This window comes from Nicotiana tomentosiformis, chromosome 3, assembly GCF_000390325.3.
Source record: "Nicotiana tomentosiformis chromosome 3, ASM39032v3, whole genome shotgun sequence".
NCBI classification, from domain to species: domain Eukaryota; kingdom Viridiplantae; phylum Streptophyta; class Magnoliopsida; order Solanales; family Solanaceae; genus Nicotiana; species Nicotiana tomentosiformis.
The window spans coordinates 120,777,347-120,801,456 of NC_090814.1; the positions used below are offsets into that span (position 1 = coordinate 120,777,347).

At 35.7% G+C, this 24,110-nt stretch overlaps 3 protein-coding genes across 6 annotated transcripts in view; all 3 read right to left on the reverse strand.

Moving 5' to 3' along the window:
* LOC104085873 (alpha-mannosidase I MNS5) overlaps nt 1-17,211 on the reverse strand; it is a 37,507-nt gene extending 20,296 nt beyond the window's left edge. For 2 of the 3 annotated variants that reach the window (XR_011414953.1, XM_070197535.1), the window contains exons 1-10: nt 16,895-17,211; nt 16,587-16,629; nt 16,401-16,466; nt 16,238-16,299; nt 16,053-16,152; nt 15,653-15,835; nt 5,271-5,319; nt 4,956-5,135; nt 4,630-4,750; nt 4,394-4,475 (exon numbers count right to left, since the gene is read on the reverse strand). Coding sequence is in view for 2 of the 3 variants with exons in the window: in XM_070197535.1 (XP_070053636.1) it covers nt 4,394-4,475; nt 4,630-4,750; nt 4,956-5,135; nt 5,271-5,319; nt 15,653-15,835; nt 16,053-16,152; nt 16,238-16,299; nt 16,401-16,466; nt 16,587-16,629; nt 16,895-17,037 (1,029 nt within the window). In the remaining variant the exon portion in view is untranslated. The remainder of the gene's footprint in view (nt 1-4,393; nt 4,476-4,629; nt 4,751-4,955; nt 5,136-5,270; nt 5,320-15,652; nt 15,836-16,052; nt 16,153-16,237; nt 16,300-16,400; nt 16,467-16,586; nt 16,630-16,894) is intronic. The other variant, XM_070197533.1, reaches the window with a different exon arrangement.
* A 951-nt stretch (nt 17,212-18,162) lies between these two features.
* Nucleotides 18,163-18,870, reverse strand: LOC117274108 (uncharacterized). The gene has a single exon (XM_033653332.1). The coding sequence runs from the start codon at nt 18,868-18,870 to the stop codon at nt 18,163-18,165; it is 708 nt and encodes a 235-aa protein (XP_033509223.1).
* A 1,053-nt stretch (nt 18,871-19,923) lies between these two features.
* On the reverse strand, nt 19,924-23,757 carry LOC104085871 (putative DNA glycosylase At3g47830). Of its 2 annotated transcripts, none has more exons than XM_009589990.4 (4): nt 23,230-23,757; nt 22,596-22,796; nt 20,430-20,486; nt 19,924-20,351 (listed from the first exon to the last, which is right to left on the reverse strand). In XM_009589990.4, the coding sequence occupies exons 1-4, from the start codon at nt 23,650-23,652 to the stop codon at nt 20,127-20,129; spliced, it is 906 nt and encodes a 301-aa protein (XP_009588285.1). In that variant the 5' UTR covers nt 23,653-23,757; the 3' UTR covers nt 19,924-20,126. The 2 variants fall into 2 exon arrangements, with proteins under 2 accessions (XP_009588285.1, XP_009588284.1); XM_009589989.4 differs by having other exon boundaries at nt 19,924-20,360; nt 23,230-23,754.
* Between the last annotated feature and the right edge of the window lie 353 nt (nt 23,758-24,110).

The window sequence follows — 24,110 nt, forward strand, 5'->3', positions numbered from 1 at the left end:
TGCCATCCAATTCAGCAGAGCCTTCTACCAGTGCAGCTGCCATGACTCCACCTTCAGCCTCAGTACCTCCCACCTCGGCTTTGAAGCCGGTACCTATGCCATCTGCTCCACTCTCTGCGCTGCGAGTCTCCCAGACACTGGCGAACCTCAACAACTGGATGCATACAACTACTGCAAAGCTGACTGACATATCCAGTCATGTTGCAGCACAGTCATCCTCTCCGGCACCCCAGATTCCCCCACAGTTGATGGAACTTTGAAGAAGCTCATGGAAAATCAAAACACGATCATGGCCACTTTAGTGCAGCATGGGACAATGATCGAAGAGTTGTGCAAAGTGGTAAAGAAAATGAGAAAGCGACAGGCATCTAAGAAGTCAGTGGACGAGCTTCGGAGCCAGATTACAAAGCTTGCAGCAGCTAGAGACATTCCATTTGACATGTTGATAGACCCGCACCACCCAGGCCCAGCTCCTACAGCACCTACAGTACCAGCTGGCCAGTCTGAGGAGCCAGACACTGCTGAGGCAGTCCGTCAGATGTTCACCAACCCAGCCACTCCCGGACTTGAGGATGATGAGATCCAATTGGATGACGCTGAGGTCGGTGCCACTGTTGGAGACACAGAGATGGCCACAGAGCCATAGGGAGTTTTCTTCACTCTCACCTTTCTCTTACTCTTATGTTGTTAAGCATTGGGGACAATGCTTATTTTTAGTCGGGGGGTGGAGTTTCTTTGACACATTCTAATGATTCTGTATTTTGATAACTATGAGACATTTGGCCTGTAATTAACTTATTACTATTTTCTTCCTCTTCCTCACTATGTATATATTCCCTCTTATCTCTCATTATGTATATTCGTTTAGCTTTCAATAGTTCTTTTGTTTTAAAGCTTCTTTATCTTTATGCTTGTCTTCTTTTTGAATTAGTAGCTTCTTTTTTATTTAATAGCTTCTTTTTATGTTTTAGTGGATAATAAGCCTCTAATTTTCTTAATGTCACGGTTCTTTCCGAAGGTGGTTTTTGTGTGAACCGGGCGGCTCTTTCCAACGATGGATGGCGTGACAACTTTCTTAAGGGATTGAGTCCGTTTTTGGTGTTTAGATAATAATAGTAGTAATAATGAATAAAAAGACCTAATTGATTCATGCTCGAAGAGTCAAACATATTTCACTTGGTACCAACACACTTAACTACGTGCTTATGGTTAAAAACAAGGTTTTTGGAAAGAAATAGCTCTAGTTAGTGACCTTTTGACTCTTGTGTCGGCTTAGGCAATCATCGAGTGGTTTAGTCGAACCATAGTAATTTTCAATCTTGAATATGGTCGTTGTGGGCCCTCGACTCTATCCTGTTTAACAATCCAGCTGCGTGAGAGGTGAGATATTGTTGTTGCAAGTCCAAGTACCCGGGCGAATGGTCTAGAACTTGCCCCGAATGTGTTTCTAGGCGAAATTTTAAGTTTTGTTTGGCTTGAGAAGTGATTGTAGGCTCTCACTGACCCGCTTGAAATTTTTCGTTGCCCACCAATGTTGTTATCCCTAGTCAACCCATTCGAGCCTAAGACCTTTCTCATTTGATAACCATGTAACAAGCCTTTACCCGTTTTGTCGTGACCCTCTCTTGGCACCCGAGCTTTCCTTAACACTCTTGTGAAACAATTGGCTAAAAACGTAAGTTTGGGGGAGAGACGAGGAATTTGAAAAAGGTATCAAGGCACAAAAGAGAAAAGAAATGAAGAGAAGAAAAGGCAAGAAAAAGAAAGAACAAAAAGAAAAATGCAAAAAGAAAGTGAATAAGTTGAAGAGTTGAAGGGATTCAAAGAAAAGTAATGATGCAAAGCATGGAGAAATCAAAGAAGGAGAAGATGAATATCATGACCAAGAAAGAGTGATGTTAAGTCTCTCTAGTTCCCCTAAGGAAAAGAAAATGCCTAAAAGAGTTGGCAAAGCATGAGCCTAGAAAAGAAAATGGAATACTTAAGGAAAGATGAACTTAATCTATCATAGCATTTCCAACCTTAGTCCAAAAGCCTTCATTGCATTCCGAAAAAGCCCTACGTGATTTCAAGCAGAGTGAGCTTACATTAGTGGTGATTTACATGAGGGGCAAGCCTATGGTACTTAAAGCCGTACTTGCGACATTCTTTTGAGAGAGATGAGCAAACCTTTCATAAATCTTTGGATTAAGTGCTATATTTTTAAGTGAGATAGGCAAACGAAGAGTAGAGGAGGAGGAGTTTGAGATCCACAATGGCCTACATAAAAAAGCGAGCTTCCTTGATGAACAAAGTCAACTCTTGATGCTCAAGTGTCACACTAGAACTATTTGTGTTTAAAAGTTTAACTTGTTGCCTTGTTGATAATTCATAAGTGGTGTGGATAATTGTTGGTCCCAATTGATGTGTGATTGATTCACTATTGATTAGCTGGAATGGCTCCTAGCTTGTGGAGGTGGGAACTACTTTATTTGCTTGAGGACAAGCAAAAGCTTAAGTTTGGGGGAGTTGATAAGTGGGGATTTTGACTACTTATTAGCGCCCTTTAGCTTTGGTTTTAGTCCAAAAGCGCTTAATTATGTTCCCGAAAACTGATGAGTTGTGCTTAATTGCAGGAATATTGGAAGATGAGCTCCCGAGATGAAATCCAACTCAAGAAGGAGTAATCTGAACTCAAGGACAAAAACAGGCACAAAAGCTCAAAAATGCGGACCGCAGAATATCATCTGCGGCCGCAGGTTGTGAAGAATCTTCCATCAGAGAATGTTGCAAAGTGCGGTCCGCACATGAAGTGTGCGGCCGCAGAAGCTGGGTCAGAGCAAAAGTTCAGAGAACCTACATCTCAAGTCCACCAAAAGTGCGGCCGCCGAAGAAGAGCTATGCGACCGCAGTCACATTTGTGCGGACCGCAGAAGAACAAGGTGCGGCCGCACTTACAATTTTGCGGACCGCAGAAAGAGTGCAGTGCGGCTGCAGATCAGAATTATGCGGCCGCAGATTTCCAATCCTGTGAAGCTGAAGAAAAGTGCGGACCGCACATGGAATTGTGCGGCCACAGAACCTTCGAAAGGGTATTTTTATCCGAAAATTCCAGCCCTGTATAAATAGAAGAGTTTCACTTTTTTAGGTTAACTTTTGATATCAGCTGCTACAGTAGACGGTTCCTTTTACTCTTTTTAGTAGTTTTTGCTATTTTGAGCTTTTTGAACATAGAGTTTATCATTTTAATTAGCAATATGGGTTTAATTATCATTTCTTCTTCTTTTTCTTCCAATTTAAGCATGAGTAGCTAGATTTTTACTAGGGTTGTCACACAACCCTAGTGTGTAAACTTAATGGGTGTTTGATTTATTGCTTGTTTTACGGTTGAATGTTTAATATTTAGCCTTGTTTTTGCTTTTATTTGAAGAATTAATTGTAGCAAACATTAGTTCATGCCTATTTGACTTGGTCTCTACTTGAGAAAGAGAGGCTTAGTCTTGGCTAATAAGAAATCGGGTCAATCGAGAGATAGATAAGCCCAATTAAAGGGTTGAACCTAGAGATAGTAAAACCCGACTTGAGCTTTTATTCAATCGTTTTGTTCAATACCTATTTTGAGTTGAGAAAGCCAAATTGGGCAAAATCACTCTCTGACCGAGAGGTATTGAGTGGGTAACCGAGTGTTGATAGCTATAATACACCCCGACCAATAAAACAAGCTTTAAAATTTACAATCCATTAGGCAAACACCTAGGTGAAGGTCATAGCCCTAGGCCTTTTATATCATTTGAAAAACAACAAAAAAAACAATTTCCTAGTTTCAGTCTTTAAATTGCAATCGTAGTGTAATTTAGGTTTTTAAACAACCAAATTTTGCGGAAGTGCAAATTTAGATATACAAACTCACACGCTAAGATATATACTACTAACTCCCATTCATATAGCTCCCTGCGGAATTCGACCCCGACTCTTGTTGGGTATTACTATTGCATCGACCGTTTTCATAAAGACAAAAAAAAAAGAAGAAATGAAATTGGACGAGATCAATTATCACTTCCAGTTTTCAACTTAGAGTTATTCTTTTACGTACATACGAAACGAGTAGTTTATTAAGAGAACGGATGTGCAGGCATGGAGTATATGTCCTATTTACAACAAAGATTTACATAAAGTGTTCCTATGAATTTATAGAAGGGGAGCCTTGGAGCAACAGTAAAGTTGTCTCTGTGTGACCTACAGGTCACGGGTTCGAGCCGTGAAAGCAACCTATAATGCTTGCATTAGGGTGGATGTTCACATCACACCCCTTGGGGTGCGGGCCTTCCCCGGACCCTGCGTGAACAGGGGATGTTTTGTGCACTGGGCTGCCCTTTTTTCCTATAGATTTATATGCTACAAATTTCCATCTTACTTGCAATCCAGGCCAAAATGCTTGAAGACTTGTGAGCTGCCAGTATGTTGCTTTTCCTGTTCTCATGTCAGCTTCATGATACCTACACAAAATTAAATGTTGTGATCTTGATCTGACTGCTGAATTTGAGAACTACCCAGGCTAATGAACCAATAATCAGATCAACTGCTATATGATGGCAATACAAACGAAAACAAAGAAATCCAAAATTTCCAGACAAGGTGTGATTATAGTACCATGGGCCATGCCTAAAGTATTTCTGCACAGCAATGTAAGCAGATTGAAACATCTTCCAAAATTCATCTCTTCCAAATAGAACATAGGCTTTCATCAGATATTCATAGAATGAATCCACACCTAAAAGACAGCAAAAAGCAATGAAGCGTCAAGAGATTACATGTTGCTCTGAGAAATAGATAAAACAAGGAAGGCTGGGACATTATTTAGCTACGCAAATCAGAACAATGGAATCAGAAGACATTTACAAAAAGTGTACGGAACTAATTTGAGGAGAACAGCGGTGGAGAATTCTCCTAAAAAGTGCTATACTACAGAATCATACCAGCTCCAATTCCAGAAGAATATTCAATCCAGTTTCCAGTTTCTACATCCAGTGTAGTGCCAAGAAGATTTAGAGAACTCCGCATGCTCCATAACTTACGAAGAGCACGCAAAGCTGCCATCTCAAATCTCGGATCACCGGTTAAACGTGATAATGTACCCATTTCAAGGATTAGAGAACCTATTAAAATGGAAATATAACCCAAAAATGTTATGATAAGACTTAATTGGAGGCCGGTGAAATCTATTTGATGGCAGCTATCAAAGTTCAGGGAAAGAGATAAAGAGGTAATGTAGGAAAGAAGAAGTAATTTACCACATCCAGATGTGCTCGTTTCAGTTGTCTCATCCGCCATTACACCATGCTGTCACATGTTGCATTTACCGTGTCATAAATTTATCTTTCACAGATACAAGTGCAACACATCACCCTCATAATTCTTCTAAAAACAAGTTCTAGTTGCTATGCAAGAACTGATGTGGCATACCAGTAGTGCAAGTCATGGACTGAATACTGATCAATGGCAACTGAGGTTTTGAAAATCTTTAAAAGCATTCTAAGACGAATTTAGGTGCAACAAAATTTTCCATAATTCAACAGAATCTTATTTTCTCATATTTCTGTCACAGTACCTTGAATTAACAGGCTAAGGGAAAAAGAAAATCAAAAGTGAATTGCATATTTGTAGTATTCCTTATATCAAATATCGACGGCATTATGCAGGACACAAGTCAATGGCGGAAATGGTCCGCCAAGCAAATGGGCTGGTTTCCTGTTGAATCCTAAAACTTCAACAGTTTTACGTGGTTCTCAGCCCAGCAAAGATTCCGATATCAGGATAATCCCAAGCACATTTAAATTAGATGATCTGGTCTAAAGTTGGACCAGAGATTGCAGTAAAGGGAGTTTTTATCATGAAAATTATAACTTGGAGAGTTTGAAACTCCACAGACATTCGGCAGGAACTACATTGTAGCTGATCGGGATGTAAGGATAATAAAACAAAAATTCAGTTTCAGCATAAGTAAACACATTTTGAAATTAACTAGTCTAATGATACGTGCTTTGCGCGTGTACACTATCTCAATAAGAAAGAATTTTAAAATATTATATAAATAATATATTAAAATATCACGCTTGGGTGATAAGATAATAGTTAATATTCCCTAAAATGATGAATCTTCATACAAGTTCTCAATCATCAGTCAATATATTCAACTAAAAATTTATTTCAGATTTTTAATTCAATCACTTTAAATTCATAAGTTAGTATGCTTATTTTCCAATTTCATCAATCACATATAATCCTTGAAAACTTAAGAACTTTTTGGAATTTTTTTTTTTTTTTGAAAAGTTATTCACAAGTTCATTTTAGAAGACTCAAACAGGATTAGTAAATTGATAGAAAATAATACTTTTTTTCAAGAGTAAAATGAAAATTGTTTTTTTAATTAATAATAAATATTATATGAAATATTTCCAATAGATTAGAAAAAGAATAAATTAGTTCATTTTGTATAACCAAATGACAATTATACGAAGAAAAGGAGTTCTGAAAAAGAAGAAAATAAGCAATACTAAACCTAAAACTTTTTAACCAAAAAAAAAGATCTCGTAAACCTAAAAGTGGAATAAGAATAGGACAACATGGACTCTTAAACAAAAAAATTGACAAACAAAATATAATACTCGTAAACTTATAAAATTAAAGACTCCTCGAACCGGCAGGAAATTGAAAGAACTCGAATTAAATAATTATATCATTTTCATATCAAATATTAGGCAAATAACTAAATAATTATTTCTAAATATTAGAAAAATAATTAAATGACTATTCCTACATATAAGGAAAATAACTAAAATTACTACTTTGTCCAGTACAAAATATATTCCTAAAAGGTATAAAAGGCGAACGACATTTCGCTAAGTGCATTCATACTTTTAATATAGTATAGATTATCTCAATCAAGAAATTATAAAATTAAGTGACTCCACAAATAACTTGTCCAAACTCCAGCACCTGTGTCCTTCGTAACAGTAAATTCATAGAAAAGGTTGCCTTTTTATCCCCACTAATGGTTGCCTTCATTATGCTCATAATTGTACTTGTCAAGATGCTAAGCTTGATAATCGAAGGATATATTTTGTGTTAGGGATATAGTAGCTATACCCTAGATCCAATCTCATATTTGATGATTTGAACACATTTTTATGAACGTTATTTGATATAAAAATATATGGCATATGATATTCTTTCATCATAGTTATTATTAATTGTTTGATTAACTTGATAAGTTCCTTGATTAAATTTTGAGACTTGATATTATGATGGAGATCATGATAATGAGAGTGAAGTTTCTTATAATTTAATCTAAATTTGTTCTTAATCGTAGGATTATTAATTTCGACATTAGTGATCCGGTTAGATCAATATTTATGTGATCGTGTTTATTGGATAAAGATTAGTTGATCTCACTAACTAAATCACATAGATAGATGATGCATATAGAGATATGATCATTGAACCGACTCATTGGATAATTCCTAATGGTTAAAATTACCACAAATTGTCAATAGGATATTCTCTTGAAGAATGTGATGTAAAAGTTTCCTTTGACCTCAGATCGTCATCGTAATTGACAAGTTATTTATTGTGTTTTGATAGTAGATACCTATGGCCCTAGGGCGATAGTTGAAAGGATACTGGGTACGATTAAATACTTGTACTTGTAGAATTAGCGATTGATCAAGATGGAATCTGTCAACTCTTGGTAATGAATTTAAGCTCCATGTTGTCATGAATTGTAAACGACCAAATTAAGACCTTGGCTAGGGCAATTGAATGAAAGAAAAATGGAGTTTCTTAGGTCATTCAATAGTCGATTATATTTGACATGAGCACATAGTTGGTCGCCTATTAGGATTTGACATTTGAACTATTATCCTAGGGTGACCCGGAGTTATAAGGACAGAAGAAATTACTACATTATTCTTCTACTGATTCTTCAGAGTAAATTGCATACTTCATTCTATCTGGTCGTTACGGAGAGTTGCTAGACGCTATCCTTGATTAGTATATTGATGTAATCAATCTACTACCGGTTTAGCATTGAACCTATGGAGTTGCACACTAACGAGTGTTCTGATCTTTGCTAAAGGATTAATTATTTTATTTGATAATTAAATTAAACAATTTAATTAGTCAAATAAAGTTAGTTATTAATACGGATGAAATATTATTATATTCTTTGATAGCACACAGAATTTAATGAATATTGTAAGCAAATTGGATTTTACTATTTAGAATAGTATATTGAATTATATCTCTTGGTTAATTATTATCTAAGATAATTATCAATACATATATACTATGTATATATGTTGGACGTGGCTTTCATATGATTCCCATTAGGAATGGGATTTGCAATTTTATAAGAAAATTGTACAAGTCCAATTTTAAGAACTTTGGGCTTAGCTACGTGAAGTCACCGTCATTAGCCTTTTCCTTAACATAAAAGGAAAGAAGGCTATGGTTAATGATATATATATAAGTATCATTCAACTAGTAGCAGTAGAGATTGTCTTCAAAAAATCCAAAAGCCGAGAGAAACGTTTTTGACAAGAAAAATAGTTTCTTGTCCGATTACCACTACACTGAAGGTTTATGAGAAAAAACTTCAGCATGGTATTTTTCATCCAATTTGTTAGCGATTTCATTGATCAAAGAGTTGATAGCAAGGATCGGTCTCGGTGTGGATACGCATAGAGTCTTAACATTATCGAAGAAATTTTGAAACGAGACTCTATTCACCAGGTACGTCTTAGATTCGATCTTTGACATGTAAATAAATTTTAAACATGAAAAGATCTGCCTAGGATTGTTATTGTCTTCCGTTGCGTGTTACGTACATCGATATGCAATCGGCAATCCTACAGTGGTATCAGAACCGTGTTTTATTGTGTCTAAAATTTATTTACGAAATATTTTAAGATTATATTTGAAGAGTTCAAACCATAATACATGGGTTTTGTGTAATAGTCAAATTGTTTGAATGCACATGAATTGATATTATTTTATTGTGAATAAAATATGTATTCATATAAGTTAAGCTATTTAGATAGTTCATAACTTGAATTTGAAATTTTGTATTAGATACGTCGGTAATCTATAATAGGTTATTGGATTCTACTGTTATTTTAATTGTTATTAGTTCATGAGATGTTAATTAATAATAATATTCTGGCATGATTTATTTTTATGTGATATAGTATAAGATAAACATGTTAGAAGAATGTTGAATTTCGTTTTTATGTCACGTGCTTGTTCATTACATAATTTTGAATTATTTATTACATGTGATGTAAATTAAATTAGGACAAAGCATGTAGACAACTTGAACTAAAATCACATGCTAAAAGTTGTTTTAGTAACAATTCCCTCTTACTAAAATTTGAGTTCTTAAATAATAAACTATAAGATAATTTATTGTAAAGCTATCCATCAAAATAAATAATTTTATTTATTTCTTGTTTATAAGGAGCCGCCTGACAATCAGGAGACTTATAGTTTGAGAATATGTAAAAATTATTTATTGCATTAGATGCATGGATTGAAAGAATTATTTAATTTTAAACTAGACGCCTGGAGTACCCGGGGAGTATAAAATTTAATAAGTTCTTTGCTATCATGATGGTTGAACTCAACTATGCCAATAGGATCGACCTAACTACCAAGGGATTATTTGACATAGAGCTATTTAAGGAAATTGTACGGGGATACAATTGGTAAGAGTACGTACCTTTAAAATATATGTGAGAAACGATTTGACTTCCAAATGGCTCATACATATTGTTGCATGATTTCTTTACTCCACTAACAGAAATAAAGATATCACTGTGTAAAATACTTGGGACCAACAAGTTGGTAGGACCAAACTTTGATGACTGGTATAGAAATTTGAGAATTGTTCTAATGAATGAAAAGCTCATTGATGTGATCGATAAGCCAGCAAAGATAGTCCCACCAGAGAATGATGTTGAAGGCACCAAGGTTTATCAGAAATACTTGGAAGAATGCCTTGCTATTAAACACATCATTCTCGCTACTATGAGTTCGAAACTCCAAAGGAAACATCAGAAAATGAATCCAACTGCAATCATTGAATATCTTAAGAAGATGGTTGATACACAGCTGGACATTGGAAACTCTCCAATTGGACCCCACGACAATCATGTGATTGATCTTACCGAAAAACTTGAGAAGTTGGGGTACAAGCTTGGTAAAGAGCTTTCTGAAGATTTGATCTTGCAATCAATATATGATGCTGAATGTTTTCACTGTAAGAAGAAAGGACATTGGAAGAGGAACTGCAAGGAGTATCTTGCAACTCTAAAGGATAAGAAACAAAGTGAGACAATAATGAAAAATGTTTTCAAGGTTTCTTTAGCTACTACTAATTCTTCATTGTGGGTATTAGATACTGGCAGTGGTTATAACATCTGCAATAGGTTACAAGGGTTCAAGATAAGTAGAAGGTTGAAGAAAGCAGAAGTTAATCTACAAGTTGGAAATAGTGCAAAAGTTGTAGTCATAGCTGTAGGATCAACTTCTTTAATAATGTCTTCGGGCAAAGTACTTATGATGGATGATTGTTATTATGTTCCTAAATTTGTTTCGAACATAATTTCAGTTTCTATGTTGGACAAGCGTGGGTTTCGCATTAACATAGGCAATGGTATTTGCTCTATTTATTATGGTGATGATTTATATGTGAATGGCTATCTCCAACATGATGTTTATTTCTTACCTAATGTGAATGCAAATTCGATTATGCATGTTTCTAGTCTTAAGAGAAAAAGAGATGATCAAGTAAATCATACATACCTTTAGCATCGTAGGCTTGGTCATATTGGAGAGAAAAGAATTAACAAGTTGTACAAGGAAGGGTACTTTGACAAGTATGATTTGAATCATATCCAACTTGTGAATCTTGTCTCAAAGGAAAAATGACCAAATCTCCATTTACTGAAAGTGGAGAAAGAGCTTCTGAATTATTGGGACTAATTCATACAGATGTTTGTGGATCCATGAAAATTCAAGCTAGAGGTGGATATTCTAACTTCATCACCTTCACTTATGATATGTCAAGATATGGATTTGTGTATCTTATGAAACACAAATCTGAATCTTTTGAAATGTTCAAAAGGTTCCGTACTGAAGTTGAGAAACAAACTAGTAAAAGTATCAAAGTACTAAGGTCTGATAGAGGTGGAGAATATCTTAGTGAAGATTTTACTAGGTATCTCAAAGAGAATGGGATTCTCTCACAGTGGACACCTCCAGGAACACAACACAATGGTGTATCTGAAAGGAGAAATCGAACCTTATTAGATATGCTGAGATCTATGATGAGGTTCACTGTTCTTCCAATAAATTTATGGAGATATGCTTTGCAAGCAGCAACATACTTAATAAAGTTCTCACTGAGTCAAGTCTCTACAACACCATATGAGATATGGAAAGGACGTAAGCCTAACCTTAAACATATTAAAGTTTGGGGTTGTCCAGCTTATTTTAAGAGACTGCAGTCTGATAAACTTGACTCAAGATCTGATAAGTGCAGGTTTATTGGGTATTCCAAAGAAACAATGGGATATTATTTCTATCACCCTTCTGACCATAAAGTGTTTGTGGCTAGAGGAGCACCCTTTTTGGAAAGAGAATTTCTTTTGGAAGGAAATTATAGTGGAGAAATAGAACTTGATGAAGTTCAAGAAACTAATGAATCAACACAAAATCAAGATCATGAGACACAAGTTGAACAACCTTTATTGGATGTTTTGAAGTTGACAAGGAAGTTTCCATCTTCAACGGTTGAAGTTCAAGAACTAAATGTAGTTCAAGAACAGGTTAATGAACCAGTTACAAACCAAATTGAACAACAACCAAATCCAGCACAAGGTGAACAAGTTGTACAAGCACCTCTTAGAAGGTCTACACGAGAACGTCATGTACCAACTAGATTAAATCTAATGGTACAAGATGATGTATCAAATGAGGTTGATCATCATTTGATAATGACCCTAAGACCTATGAAGAGGCTATACAAAGTTCTGACTATGAGAGATGGCAAAAGGCTATGGAATCCGAAATGGAATCCATGAAGGAAAATAAAGTATGGACTTTAGTTGAACCTTCAAAGGATATAAAACCTATAGGTTGTAAATGGGTTTTTAAGAAAAAGATTGAAGCAGACAAAAAGGTAGAGACCTACAAAGCTCGTCTTGTTGTCAAGGGATATCGTCAGAAAGAAGGAGTCGACTATGACAAGACTTTCTCTCCCGTGGCAATGCTCAAATAAATTCGAATTTTGCTTGCTATAGCAGCATACTATGATTATGAAATATGGCAAATGGATGTGAAAACAGCTTTCCTTTATGGTGAGCTAGAAGAGGATGTGTACATGACACAACCTGAAGGTTTCACATCTCCGTTTGATCATAATAAAATTTGCAAGCTACAAAAATCCATTTATGGAGTAAAGCAAGATTCTCGAAGTTGGAATATTCGATTTAACAAGACAATTGAAAAGTTCAATTTTGTTAGATGCGAAGAAGAGCCTTGTGTGTACAAAAAGGTTAGTGGGAGCATAATTATACTCTTAGTACTGTATGTTGATGATATATTACTCATAGGGAATGATATACCGGCATTGTAAAGTACCAAGATTTGGCTATCTGAACAGTTCTCCATGAAAGACTTGGGAGAAGCAGCTTATATTTTGGGAATAAAGATCTATAGAGATAGATCGAGGAAGCTGCTAGTACTTTCCCGGTCTTTGTACATTGATACCATCTTAAAGAGGTATAGCATGGATAATTCCAAAAGAGCCTGTCGGTAGAATTACTCTTAGTAGGGAGGATTGTCCTAAAACACCTAAGGAGAGAGAACACATAAGTAGGATCCCATACGCTAGTGCAGTGGGAGCTATCATGCATACCATGACATGTACACGTCCTGATGTGGCTTATGCACTAGGAGTGACTAGCCGATATCAGGCAAATCTTGGTGAGGAACATTGGAAGGTGGTGGAGACCATTCTTAAGTACTTAAGAAGGACTAAATATCAATTCCTCATATATGGAGATTCTGAATTGAAACTTGAAGGTTATACTGATGCAAGTTTCTCTTCATATAGAGATAATAGCAAATCTATTTCTGGTTATGTATTCACCTTAAATGGTGGTGCAGTGAGTTGGAAAAGCTCCAAACAAGCTACAGTAACTGATTCAGTTACTCAAGCAGAATATATAGCAGCTAGTGAAGCTGCTAAGGAAGCTGTATGGGTGAAAAAGTTCTTAACTGAACTTGGTGTGGTTCCTTCAATAGAAGGTGCGGTTCCATTGTTGTGTGACAATACTGGAGCCATTGCTCTAGTAAAAGAACCAAAATCACACCAAAAATCCAAACACGTCATGCGAAGGTATCACTTGATAAGAGAAATCATTGAACGTGGAGACGTCTAGATTCAAAAGGTTGATGGAAAGGAAAATACTCCAGACCCATTCACTAAAGCTCTTGGTGCAAAGGAGTTTGACAAACACAAGTGAAAATTGGGAATGGAGTACAATAGCGATTGGCTCTAAAACAAGTGGGAGATTGTTAGGGATATAGTAGATATGCCCTAGATCCAATCTCATATTTGATGATTTGAACATATTTTTGTGAACGTTATTTGATATAAAAACATATTGCATCTGATATTCTTTCATCATAGTTATTATTAATTGTTTGATTAACTTGATAAGGTCCTTGATTAAATTTTGAGACTTGATATTGTGATGGAGATTATAATTTAATCTAAATTTGTTCTTGCTCATAGGGTTATTAATTTGGACATTAGTAATCTGATTAGATCAATATTTATGTGATCGTGTTTATTGGATAAAGATTAGTTGATCTCACCAACTAAATCACATAGATAGATGATGCATATAGAGATATGATCATTGAACCGACTCATTGAATAATTCCTAATGGTAAAAATTACCATAAATTGTCAATAGGATATTCTCTTGAAGAATGTGATGTAAAAGTTTCCTTTGACCTGAGATCGTCATAGTAATTGACAAGTTATTTACTATGTTTTGATACTAGACACCTATGGCCCTAGGGCGATAGCTGAAAGGATATTGGGTACGATTAAATACTTGTAGAATTAGTGACTGATCAAAATGGAGTCAGTCAACTCTTGGTAATGAGTTTAAGCTCCATGTTGTCATGAATTGTAAACGACCAAATTAAGACCTTGGCCATAGCAATTAAATGAAAGAAGAAAAGAGTTTATTAGGTCATTCAATAGTCGATTATATTTGATATGAACACATAGTTGGTCGCCTATTAGGATTTGACAGTTGAATCATATCCTAGGGTGACCCGGAGCTATAAGGACAGAAGGAACTACTACATTATTCTTCTACTGATTCTTGAGAGTAAATTATATACTTCATTCTATCTGATCGTTGAGTGTTGCTAGACGCCACCCTTGATTAGTATATTGATGCGATCAATTTACTACAGGTTTAGTATTGAACCTGTGGGGTCGCACACTAACGAGTGTTCTAATCTTTGCTAAAGGATTAATTATTTTATTTGATAATTAAATTAAACAATTTAATTAGTCAAATAAAGTTAGTTATTAATACGGATGAAATATTATTATATTCTTTGCTGGCACACAGAATTTAATGAATATTGTAAGCAAATTGGATTTTACTATTTAGAATAGTATATTGAATTATATCTCTTGGTTAATTATTATCTAAAATAGTTATCAATACATATATACTATGTATATATGTTGGACGTGGCTTTCATCTGATTCCCATTAGGAATGGGATTTGCAATTTTATAAGAAAATTGTACATGCCCAATTTTAAGAACTTTGGGCTTAGCTACGTGAAGTCACCGTCATTAGCCTTTTCCTTAACATAAAAGGAAATAAGGCTATGGTTATATATATATATATATATATATATATATATATATATATATATAGATATTATTCAACTAGAAGCAGTAGAGATTGTCTTCACAAAATCCAAAAGGCGAGAGAAACGTCTTTGACAAGAAAAATAGTTTCTTGTCCGATTACTACTACACTGAAGGTTTATGAGAAAAAACTTCAGCATGGTATTCTTCATCCAATTTGTTAGCGATTTCATTGATCAAAGAGTTGATAGCAAGGATCGGTCTCGGTGTGGATACGCATAGAGTCTTCGCACTATCGAAGAAATTTTGAAACAAGACTCTATTCACCAGGTACGTCTTAGATTCAATCTTTGACATGTAAATAAATTTTAAACACGAAAAGATATACCTAGGATTGTTATTGTCTTCGGCTGCGTGTTACGAACATCTATATGCAATCCTACATTTTGTACTATTGTTTCCTTCCTTGGTAAGACAGCTGTCATAATAAAGAATGTGTTGCTAAAATGGTAATCTACAAGGTTATCTCTTGACCTTCAAGTAAAAGCATAGACTAACTTGAATATCTCTTCAACTGATTTATTTCCATCAAGCATTTCCTTGCTTTCTATTTATTTTGTCCGGAAGTACCTCTCTGTGAGTATCTCTTGCATACATTGTGATAAGAATTACCAAACAAGAAAGCAGTAAGATTGATGATATGTACCTTTAAGTTGATCCAAGCATAAGGTAATCCGGTTGGAGTATTGAAAGCAGGTAGAAAGCGTTGTCCCAAATCCTCAGCCAGGTCAAGGAGTTGATTCTTATAAGTTCCTTGAACCAACCTGTTCGTAGAATCAGTGGCAAGAATATGAGCAGAAACAAGTCCTCCAAGAACTCTTATGTTGCACTACAATTGGTGGTCAGGAAAAGAGAAAAATTATTAAGTGACTTGAATAAAACGTGAGCCAAAGCACATATCCTCCTTGATTGAGTGCTTGGAAATACTACTTAAACGTGGTTATCAAAAGTATTAATTGCGCCAAAAAATTGAAGATACACAAGGCAAGCACAATCACCCAATTAGACCATACAAAGAAATGTAAATGTTACAATATATGTATTACCTCAAACAGATTTATCCTTGCATCAACATCAAATGATAGATTTTCGGATAGCCAAAGAATAGCCTTTTCAAACTCAGTGTAGTTACCCAAGATTGCGAGGCTGGAAGAAAAAAAGATAAATGGGCAAAATAAAAATGATACATAATTGGTTCTGAGTTGCAAGAAGAACAACAAGTGTAACCTACCTGGAGAGTGATTCAATTAGGGTAAGAGCAGACCCATTGTACTGTTGTGGCAGATGTTCAAGCTAAATATGGCGACACATGGTAAACCATTTCATACTATTAGTAATAAATAAGGCTTGTTTTCTTCAATGAGAATTCTTTTAAAGTTAAGGCATACTCTTACCTTCAAATTTCCAAGTTCACTTAGAGAATCTGTGTAGGTGTTGGTCAGAGGTTTCAGCTCATCATGCTGCAACAAAAATTAGACAGCCAAAAAGTTAGTAACTTGAGTTGGTAGCTTCTGGATGCTGATTCAACAGTAGCAGATGGAATGTAAAACAGGAAAAGTAAATGCAGAGGTTTGTCTCACCGGAAAAGCATACATCATGTAGTTATCATAAGCATGGTAAAACCTGCCACACCAGAAAACGTTATTTAATAATGTAGCATGTTAACAAGAAAATTATGTTAATTGTACTTTCCTCCTCTCTTGTAGGCTCGTAAATGACAACGGAATATGAAAACGAGCATTTATAGCTACATCATGTATAATTTGCGAGGAAATTAAACTTTAGACTATATATTCATCAAAAGCCTTTTCAAGTTTTTTTGTAAAGGAAATCACATCTTTAATTGATATTAATGAAAGATAGGCGATTGAGACAAGTTTAGACTTACATTTCGCGAACTCTATCGCTCATGCGCTTCCTTTTATCTGCCATAAGATTGGTGGAGTGTTGTTGTGACAAACAGATGATAAATATGGAGGGAGAGATGACAAGATAGAGAAGAATCCATATTGCCACCGCTGGTCGAAACATATTTGATGCTTCTCTTTTGAGATACGAAAATTAATGGAGGGAAAATTGGAGAAGAAGATGGGTATGGAAAGTGCAGTACATCTTGGATTGGGGATCAAATCTGTTCTGATGTGTTCAAAATCCCTGTCAGCATTGCTTCGTTGGAGAACCCAATCACAAGCCGCCATATCACACATTCATTTTGTTCCCTTTCTTGTCTAATACTAATAATTTCCGAGAGATTCAACCTCCTACATGACTCCTCACTATAGTAAATTGTGGATCATCCTATGCCTTTTTAAGTATTTTTATCAAAATCAATAGGAGTACTAATTATCCAATATTCGTACGACCACATCTCTAATGGTCTATCTCGTGCGTTAAATATACATGCTAATACACAAATTTTCTATATTATACATGTTGTGCCTTGAATTTTCTATTTATAACATTTTTAAAACTATTTGACTATGACTTGTATGATACTCCATATTTTTGTTCTATAATAGTATATTTCATGTAGATATATTGTTATTGTATATTTTTAAATAAAACTTTCGTTGAACTTATGCTTCATGCCTTATATAAACTAGCGTCCCATGCCTACTAACACACTAAAGCTTACGCCTCAATATTATATTATAGATATTACTAAATTAGTAGTTGATCTCGAATTAGTACGAGACAAGTTGCTTTTACTAAATCAAAATACTTACATAAATTCAGTCAAAATACATGTAAACACTAAATACAATTACTTTCTGAGGCAAAACCTAAGCTAATACAGCTACATATTTAAGCCACGTAAATTTCCATCTGAAGTATTATGTTAGCCATAGTGCTAGCTGCTCCTTTTTCAATTAAAGCCAACCTCGCATTCTTTTAATTTAAAAATTCGTAAAAGGAAAGTTCGATGTTGTCTAAGGGTTTTCTTGAACTTTTATTTTAGCGGTGGTCCCGAAGCGTAAACATAGAGTAGTAATTAAGAATATATTAAATCCAAAACAGGATATATTCAAAATAAGAAAAATGTAGTGTTAGTACAACGAGCTGCTATATCCTTGTCTGATAAAACAAGAGCATATTCAAAGGATATTAGCACACCACTTTTAGATGACAGCAACTTTCCAGCAAACTACTTAACGCTCAGGAAGTAGAGGGCACGATGACAAGGGACAAGGGATATCTCCCTCTAGACTCACCACCCTGAATCGCGATAAAAGAGCTATTCTGCAAGTATAGTTCACCTGAAGAACTAGCAACAGTAAAACATGGGGAATGAGTGCCGTTCTGACAGTGATATACAGAGCTGAAACTGATAAGTGAACTTCCGTAAACAATGGTGGGAACATAAGAGTAAGGGTACATAACTCCATTGTTTCTGATTAAAGCATTAAGGTAGAACATGGAGCTACTTGCCCTTTTTGCTTCAAGATCCATCCTTTTCTTCTTCAGCCTCTCTCTTCTATGGGCATTTTGGTGACCTCCAAGTGCCCGTGAGTTTGAAAACTTTTTCAAACAGAAGTGGCACTCATATTTAAGCTCCATGACAGCTGAGACACTCAAGTTTCGGAGGTTCTCGTTTGGGTTGGGAAGAACTATACCAGAGGAATTCATACAGATGGAAGTTTTTTCCTTTGGTCGTTCATCCATAAATGTTTCGAAGGAGCTTACACTCTCGTGTCTTTCAGATCTTGAACAAATGCTATCCTTCAAACAAGGATTTAACTCAAAGCCAAATATTCTAAGCTTTTTATCTGAAGCACTAGTTTTGCAACAGATAATATCTGTTCCATTCCTTCCGGTTGAAAGGAGATTATAGTTGGTAGATTTTTGGTACACTGCCTCATCCATTGGACTGAAAAGTTCCCGGCATGCCAAATGTTTTGGAATGCTACATTTATAGGAGATGCACTATATATTATAGTAGAACCACCAAAAGAAGATGTCACACTCATGCATATCCAACATTATATCCAACTAAATCATTATATAATGAAAAGGTTCACATAAAGTCAGAACAAGGAGCCCTAGCGCATTACTCAATTAGGACTTTTTCCATTTTATCTTTATTTTCCAGTACATGCCATTAGTTATTCTTTCTGTTTTTTTTTTTTTTCCTAGACATGTCATTAGTTAATCTCGCGAAGGAAATCCGTATTTCACTCAGAAATATCACCTCTTAAAGTAACTTAGCAGCACAAAACTTGCACCAAAAGGTAGCGAACTTGATAATCGACGATTTTATAGACTTGTACAAGATGTGGACCACATCCTCAAAAAAGAAACCAGCACCACAGCTGGTAAGCTGCATAATTTAAGATTGAGAAATTTAAATTTCTACTATAATACAGTTATTATTTCCTGTCAAAAGCATAAGAAATTACTTCTTGGTTACAAGCAAAATAAAATAAATTCAGAAGTGGATAATGAGAGGAGCAAATCTTTTAATCAAGGTCACCAATTAGATCTGAGCATATCTGGTTTGAGCATAATAAATTTGTATCCAGCACCTAGAAAAATAGATTTACAGCTAAAGCAAGTCATTGGCATGTATTAGCATTAGCCAGCTAAAGCTTTTTGTTCCATCTGCCCAAGTTGGCTCAATGGACCACATCTTTGGAGCTTTTTTGCCATTTCAGAAGCCTAATGGAATGTGTTGTAATACCACATTTTTATTTGGTGCTTATCAACAATCATCTCAAGCCCCATTTCATTCTTCTCACTCAATTTACAAAAAGTTTTATTCCTCAATAGGGAGGGGTGGGGGGGGGGGGGTGAAAAGCACAACAAAAGCAGAATGACCAGAGGATATAATTAAGCATATACCAGGCGTAGATGCATTACAAATCGCTAGTGAAAATAGAGAGATGTGACCTGTTTTCTCTAAGAAGTGGTCCAAAGACATGAAGTAATTGATTTCCTATTTAATCTTTGTGCACAGGACCCAAATGCAGCACCAAATGTGAAGAGATCATGTACAAAAAAGAATGCAAAAACATCATGTACGCGAATAGATGCATAGAGTTCAGAGGTCATAAAAGAGAACAAAGAAAAAAAAACAAAAACCTCATGTACATGAATAGATGCATAGAGTTCATAATTTGGTTTCATATTGCATTAGAACTTTGGCGCAGTAATGGGCAAAGTTTGTCACAGTGTTCCTTTTTGGGTTTGTCAGAACCTTTTCCCGAGCATTCCCTACAGACCTTACCATGGGTATAAATGAGACAATTAAGGTCAAACTTTAGTTCATCTGGAATTCGCCGATTCAGATGAAGATATGTCTTTTTTACATCAGCTGCAGCGGGTACCCAACGAAGAGTCTTTGCAATCTGAAAAATCTGTAGTAAGTTTTGAATGTTAGGCGAGTACTTTGAACAGGCAAATAAGTCCTTTAAAGTGAAACTCACATGTGTGTCCACTGGAAAATCATCTTGCTGAAGATGGAACATCAAGACACATGCCACCTGCATCCATTGCATATTGTTAGAATCACAGCAGCTGGTAAAAGACCAATTAGAAAGGTTGCCGGTGATAAGATCTTTCAGTTTGCAAACACCACCATTAGCATACGCCTTTTTTTTTCATGCCATCTTTCAGATAACTTCATTTTTTCCCCATCAATGGTAAGCACGACCAACATTTTTAAAGTCGCGCATGGGAGTCAGACATTTTTAGGACATGGACGCTCTGGGCAAACCTTTGCCACTTGTCTGAAGCATTTTCTAATCTGCCGTCTTATAAGTTTTTGGGACACGGATACCTGCTAATAATTTTTAAAAGGTAACAGCACATATGTCCTCCATTTCAGACAAACATATCTTCCATGCACTGGGGACGTGTGACTAGACTTGGAAACCAAATCAACACTAAGTTTTGCCAATGCTCTCATCTGCTTCAGGTTCTCTTCTTCTGTTCCCTCTCCCTCTCGCTCTTCTTCTTTACCCGTGATCTTCCTTGGCTCTACTAGTTCCAGGTCATTTGGTCAAGTATTCTGCTTCTGTCTCTTTTAACAAGGAGGTGTACGGGCCTGCTTGCGGGTACCTCGACAATTCCACCTATCATTCGGAAGTATTCTTCTTTTCATCACTTCTTTGCTCCCTCAATCGTGCTTAATATGCTGCTCTTTGCAACATACTTTAGCCCCAAAAAAATAGACTATGTTCGATAATGAATGGTACATTTTGATACAATATCAAAAAGAGTTGGACTCTTAGAACTAGTATAATATGTAGCTCTATATAGATTCTTTCTTAATATCTAGCAAATTCTTGCAATGTAATTTTGCATTTTCCTGTCACAGAGTAAGAATCTTATTCTCTTTCTTACAATGTTATCTTTTCTTTTTCCTTTTTTGTTTCTAATTTAAGCATAAAAACAATTTAATTGAGATCCATAACATGCTCAATTCTTGCAAGTCCCCCAAAATTTTGAAATTTCAAGTTTTCGCTTCAGACACAAAAGTCAAGTCATGTCTGGTTTGGTACTACTCATACTGGCACTACACTTATTCTAAGCACTAGGAAGCTCTATGACCTAATGGAGACTCCACTAGATATTAATTGTTCATTTTCCTTTTATAAGTACTCCAGATATATTTTCTTTTTTTGAACAAATACTCCATCAGATATTACTAACAATGAAAAGGCTTGCTAAGGCCTAAGGGGGGTTCTAACTTCAAATTCCAAGAGCAGGGGGAGATAGTTGTTTAGAGCATATTTCTCATGTCAAACTGAAAGAAATCCTGTAAAATTCACCATTTGATGCTCGAACTTGGCTCGAAAGGTTTAAGGGATTGAAAGAAAGTGGAGGTTCACCAAAGTTATGATAGTCTATAGGACTTCCACCCCACTCTGCCCATGTCACTCCCGTCCCTCATGGTAGGATGGGACAAGGTTGTAAACAAATATAGCAAGAAAAAGAAGTGTGATCGAGAATTCTCTACCACTTATTTACTCTTATGAGCAGAGACAAGGAGAAATTTTCTTTTTCCTTGGAGGCACCAAAAAATAGTCCAACACCACCCTCACGCTGAAAAAAGAAAGTCTATACTTTGAAGCATGGTGATCAACCCAGACATGCAGTAGAGGGTGGACAAAGCATTGGCATCAGAAAGCTTGGAAGCAATTGCATTTTCTGAGGTACCATGAAGAGAACAGAGCAGAAGTAGGGTATCTTAAATAGTGTAGGAATACACTGTAAAGGCATTTTTATAGATTAAAAATAATTAAGTTTCCATATTTTCTTGTAATACAACAGAATCTAGTAGTAAGTTTCTACAGTTCTGATGAGGGCTAATAACAAAGAGGAACAACGTCCTTATTTTCTATTTACAAAGGTGCCGCTGTCTAGTTATCAACATGAAGAGAAGAAATATGAAAATGTTATGAATCCATGCATGGTTGTTCAATTAATATGCAATAGGAACTTGCCAGATCTCTAAGAGACAAGTATACCAAAAAATAACACTTAAATAGGCATATTAATATCCAAACTCCAAGCTCAACTCATATTAGCCTTAAACACGGTCCACGATTCCCCAAGCAATATTTAAAACAAAACTGAGCACAAGTTACCGTTTTGGGGCCAATCCCTCTGAAACAAGAGAGTTCCCTTTTTATTTCCTCTATGGATAGTTCTCTCAAGTACTCCAAGCACAGATTTCCTTTTTTCTGAAACAATGAACTCAATATTCCCTTGATACAAGAAGTTTTGGTGGGCGCTAAACCTCCACATCTTATGGCATCTTCAACAAGCTTTGCATCAGCAGCTAGAACCTAAGCATTTGAAGATAAAATTCAATAAATAAGTTGGTCCGAAGTGCCAAAGTTTATCCATTTCATCAATGCACAATAAATCGATTATAGAGTAGTCAAGGAAATACATGATCATTCTTGGTTTAAGCAATATAGAGAGCGATAGTACAAAAAAAGCTAGTACTAAAATAAAGCACCATATAAAAACATAATGAATCGGCCAGTATCTACACTAGCAATGTCAGATCAGGTAAAATGCTATGAGCCAACATAAAATGTAAGTAACGTAAAATCCTAAAATAGAGGAAAAGCACCTCAGAAGGGGTTTAAGAGTTACCCTATTAAACTTAAAATAAAAATACCGTCTTTGGTTAATCAAACCCTTAGCCATCATAAAGCAAGCATGTACGAAGAAATTGAATTAATGGAGTAACTTAATTTGAAAAAAGCTTACAGATTCCCAGGTTGGAAAAGAGGATTTGAGGGAAGCAAAAGCCCTCTGAGAGTTAGCTTCAGTGGTGTTCTGCGACAAAATGGTGCTTATTAGACCGTCCAGTACACTCCGTTTACAAGACTCAGTACCACTAACATCATCATCTTCATCTCCAATGTCATTATCATGATTGAGTGATCTTTGCTTGCGGTACTTGATAAATTCTTTGGGGAAACCATGGACGGCCAAGAGATCATCCCTCACAGTTCGGCATTCGTCCGGCGTAGGCCGAGGGAAATCGGGGAATGGCTCACTGCCATTGGAGGAAGCAGTGGTGACTTGAGCCGTTTTCGATGATTTTGCAGACGAACATGGAGAAGGTGAACATTGGTCTTCGGATTTTTTCCTCTTTCGGCTTTTTTGCGCCTTTGTCAGTTTGGTCATTTCTTCGGTAATGAACCCTATGATAGGCCCAGTGCTATTCAATCGATTTGCCGAAACGTAATTGTTTCAATTATACAATCACTTCCATGTTAGAAACAGTAACATGGATGGGTAATTTTTTTATGGAGGAATTTATGTAGAATACAACCATTTAAAGATTTATTTATATTTTCTACAATTATTTTAATAAAATTACTTTTAGTATAATTTATTTTAAAATCTTACCTTTTTAATTAAATTATGTATAACTTTTCATATCCTAAAATCTCTCGCTCTTTCTACCTAACGAATGGATCACTATCAATTTCCCCGGTGCACGTCAAACTGCATAGAAACATTGGTAGCATACTTTTGAAAGCTGATCCACTGGCCTGAGTCAATGGTGGATGTGTCAGATTCATTATACTAAGGTATAGTGGGAGGAGTAAAACGCTGAACCTGAGTTGGGCTTGAAGCAG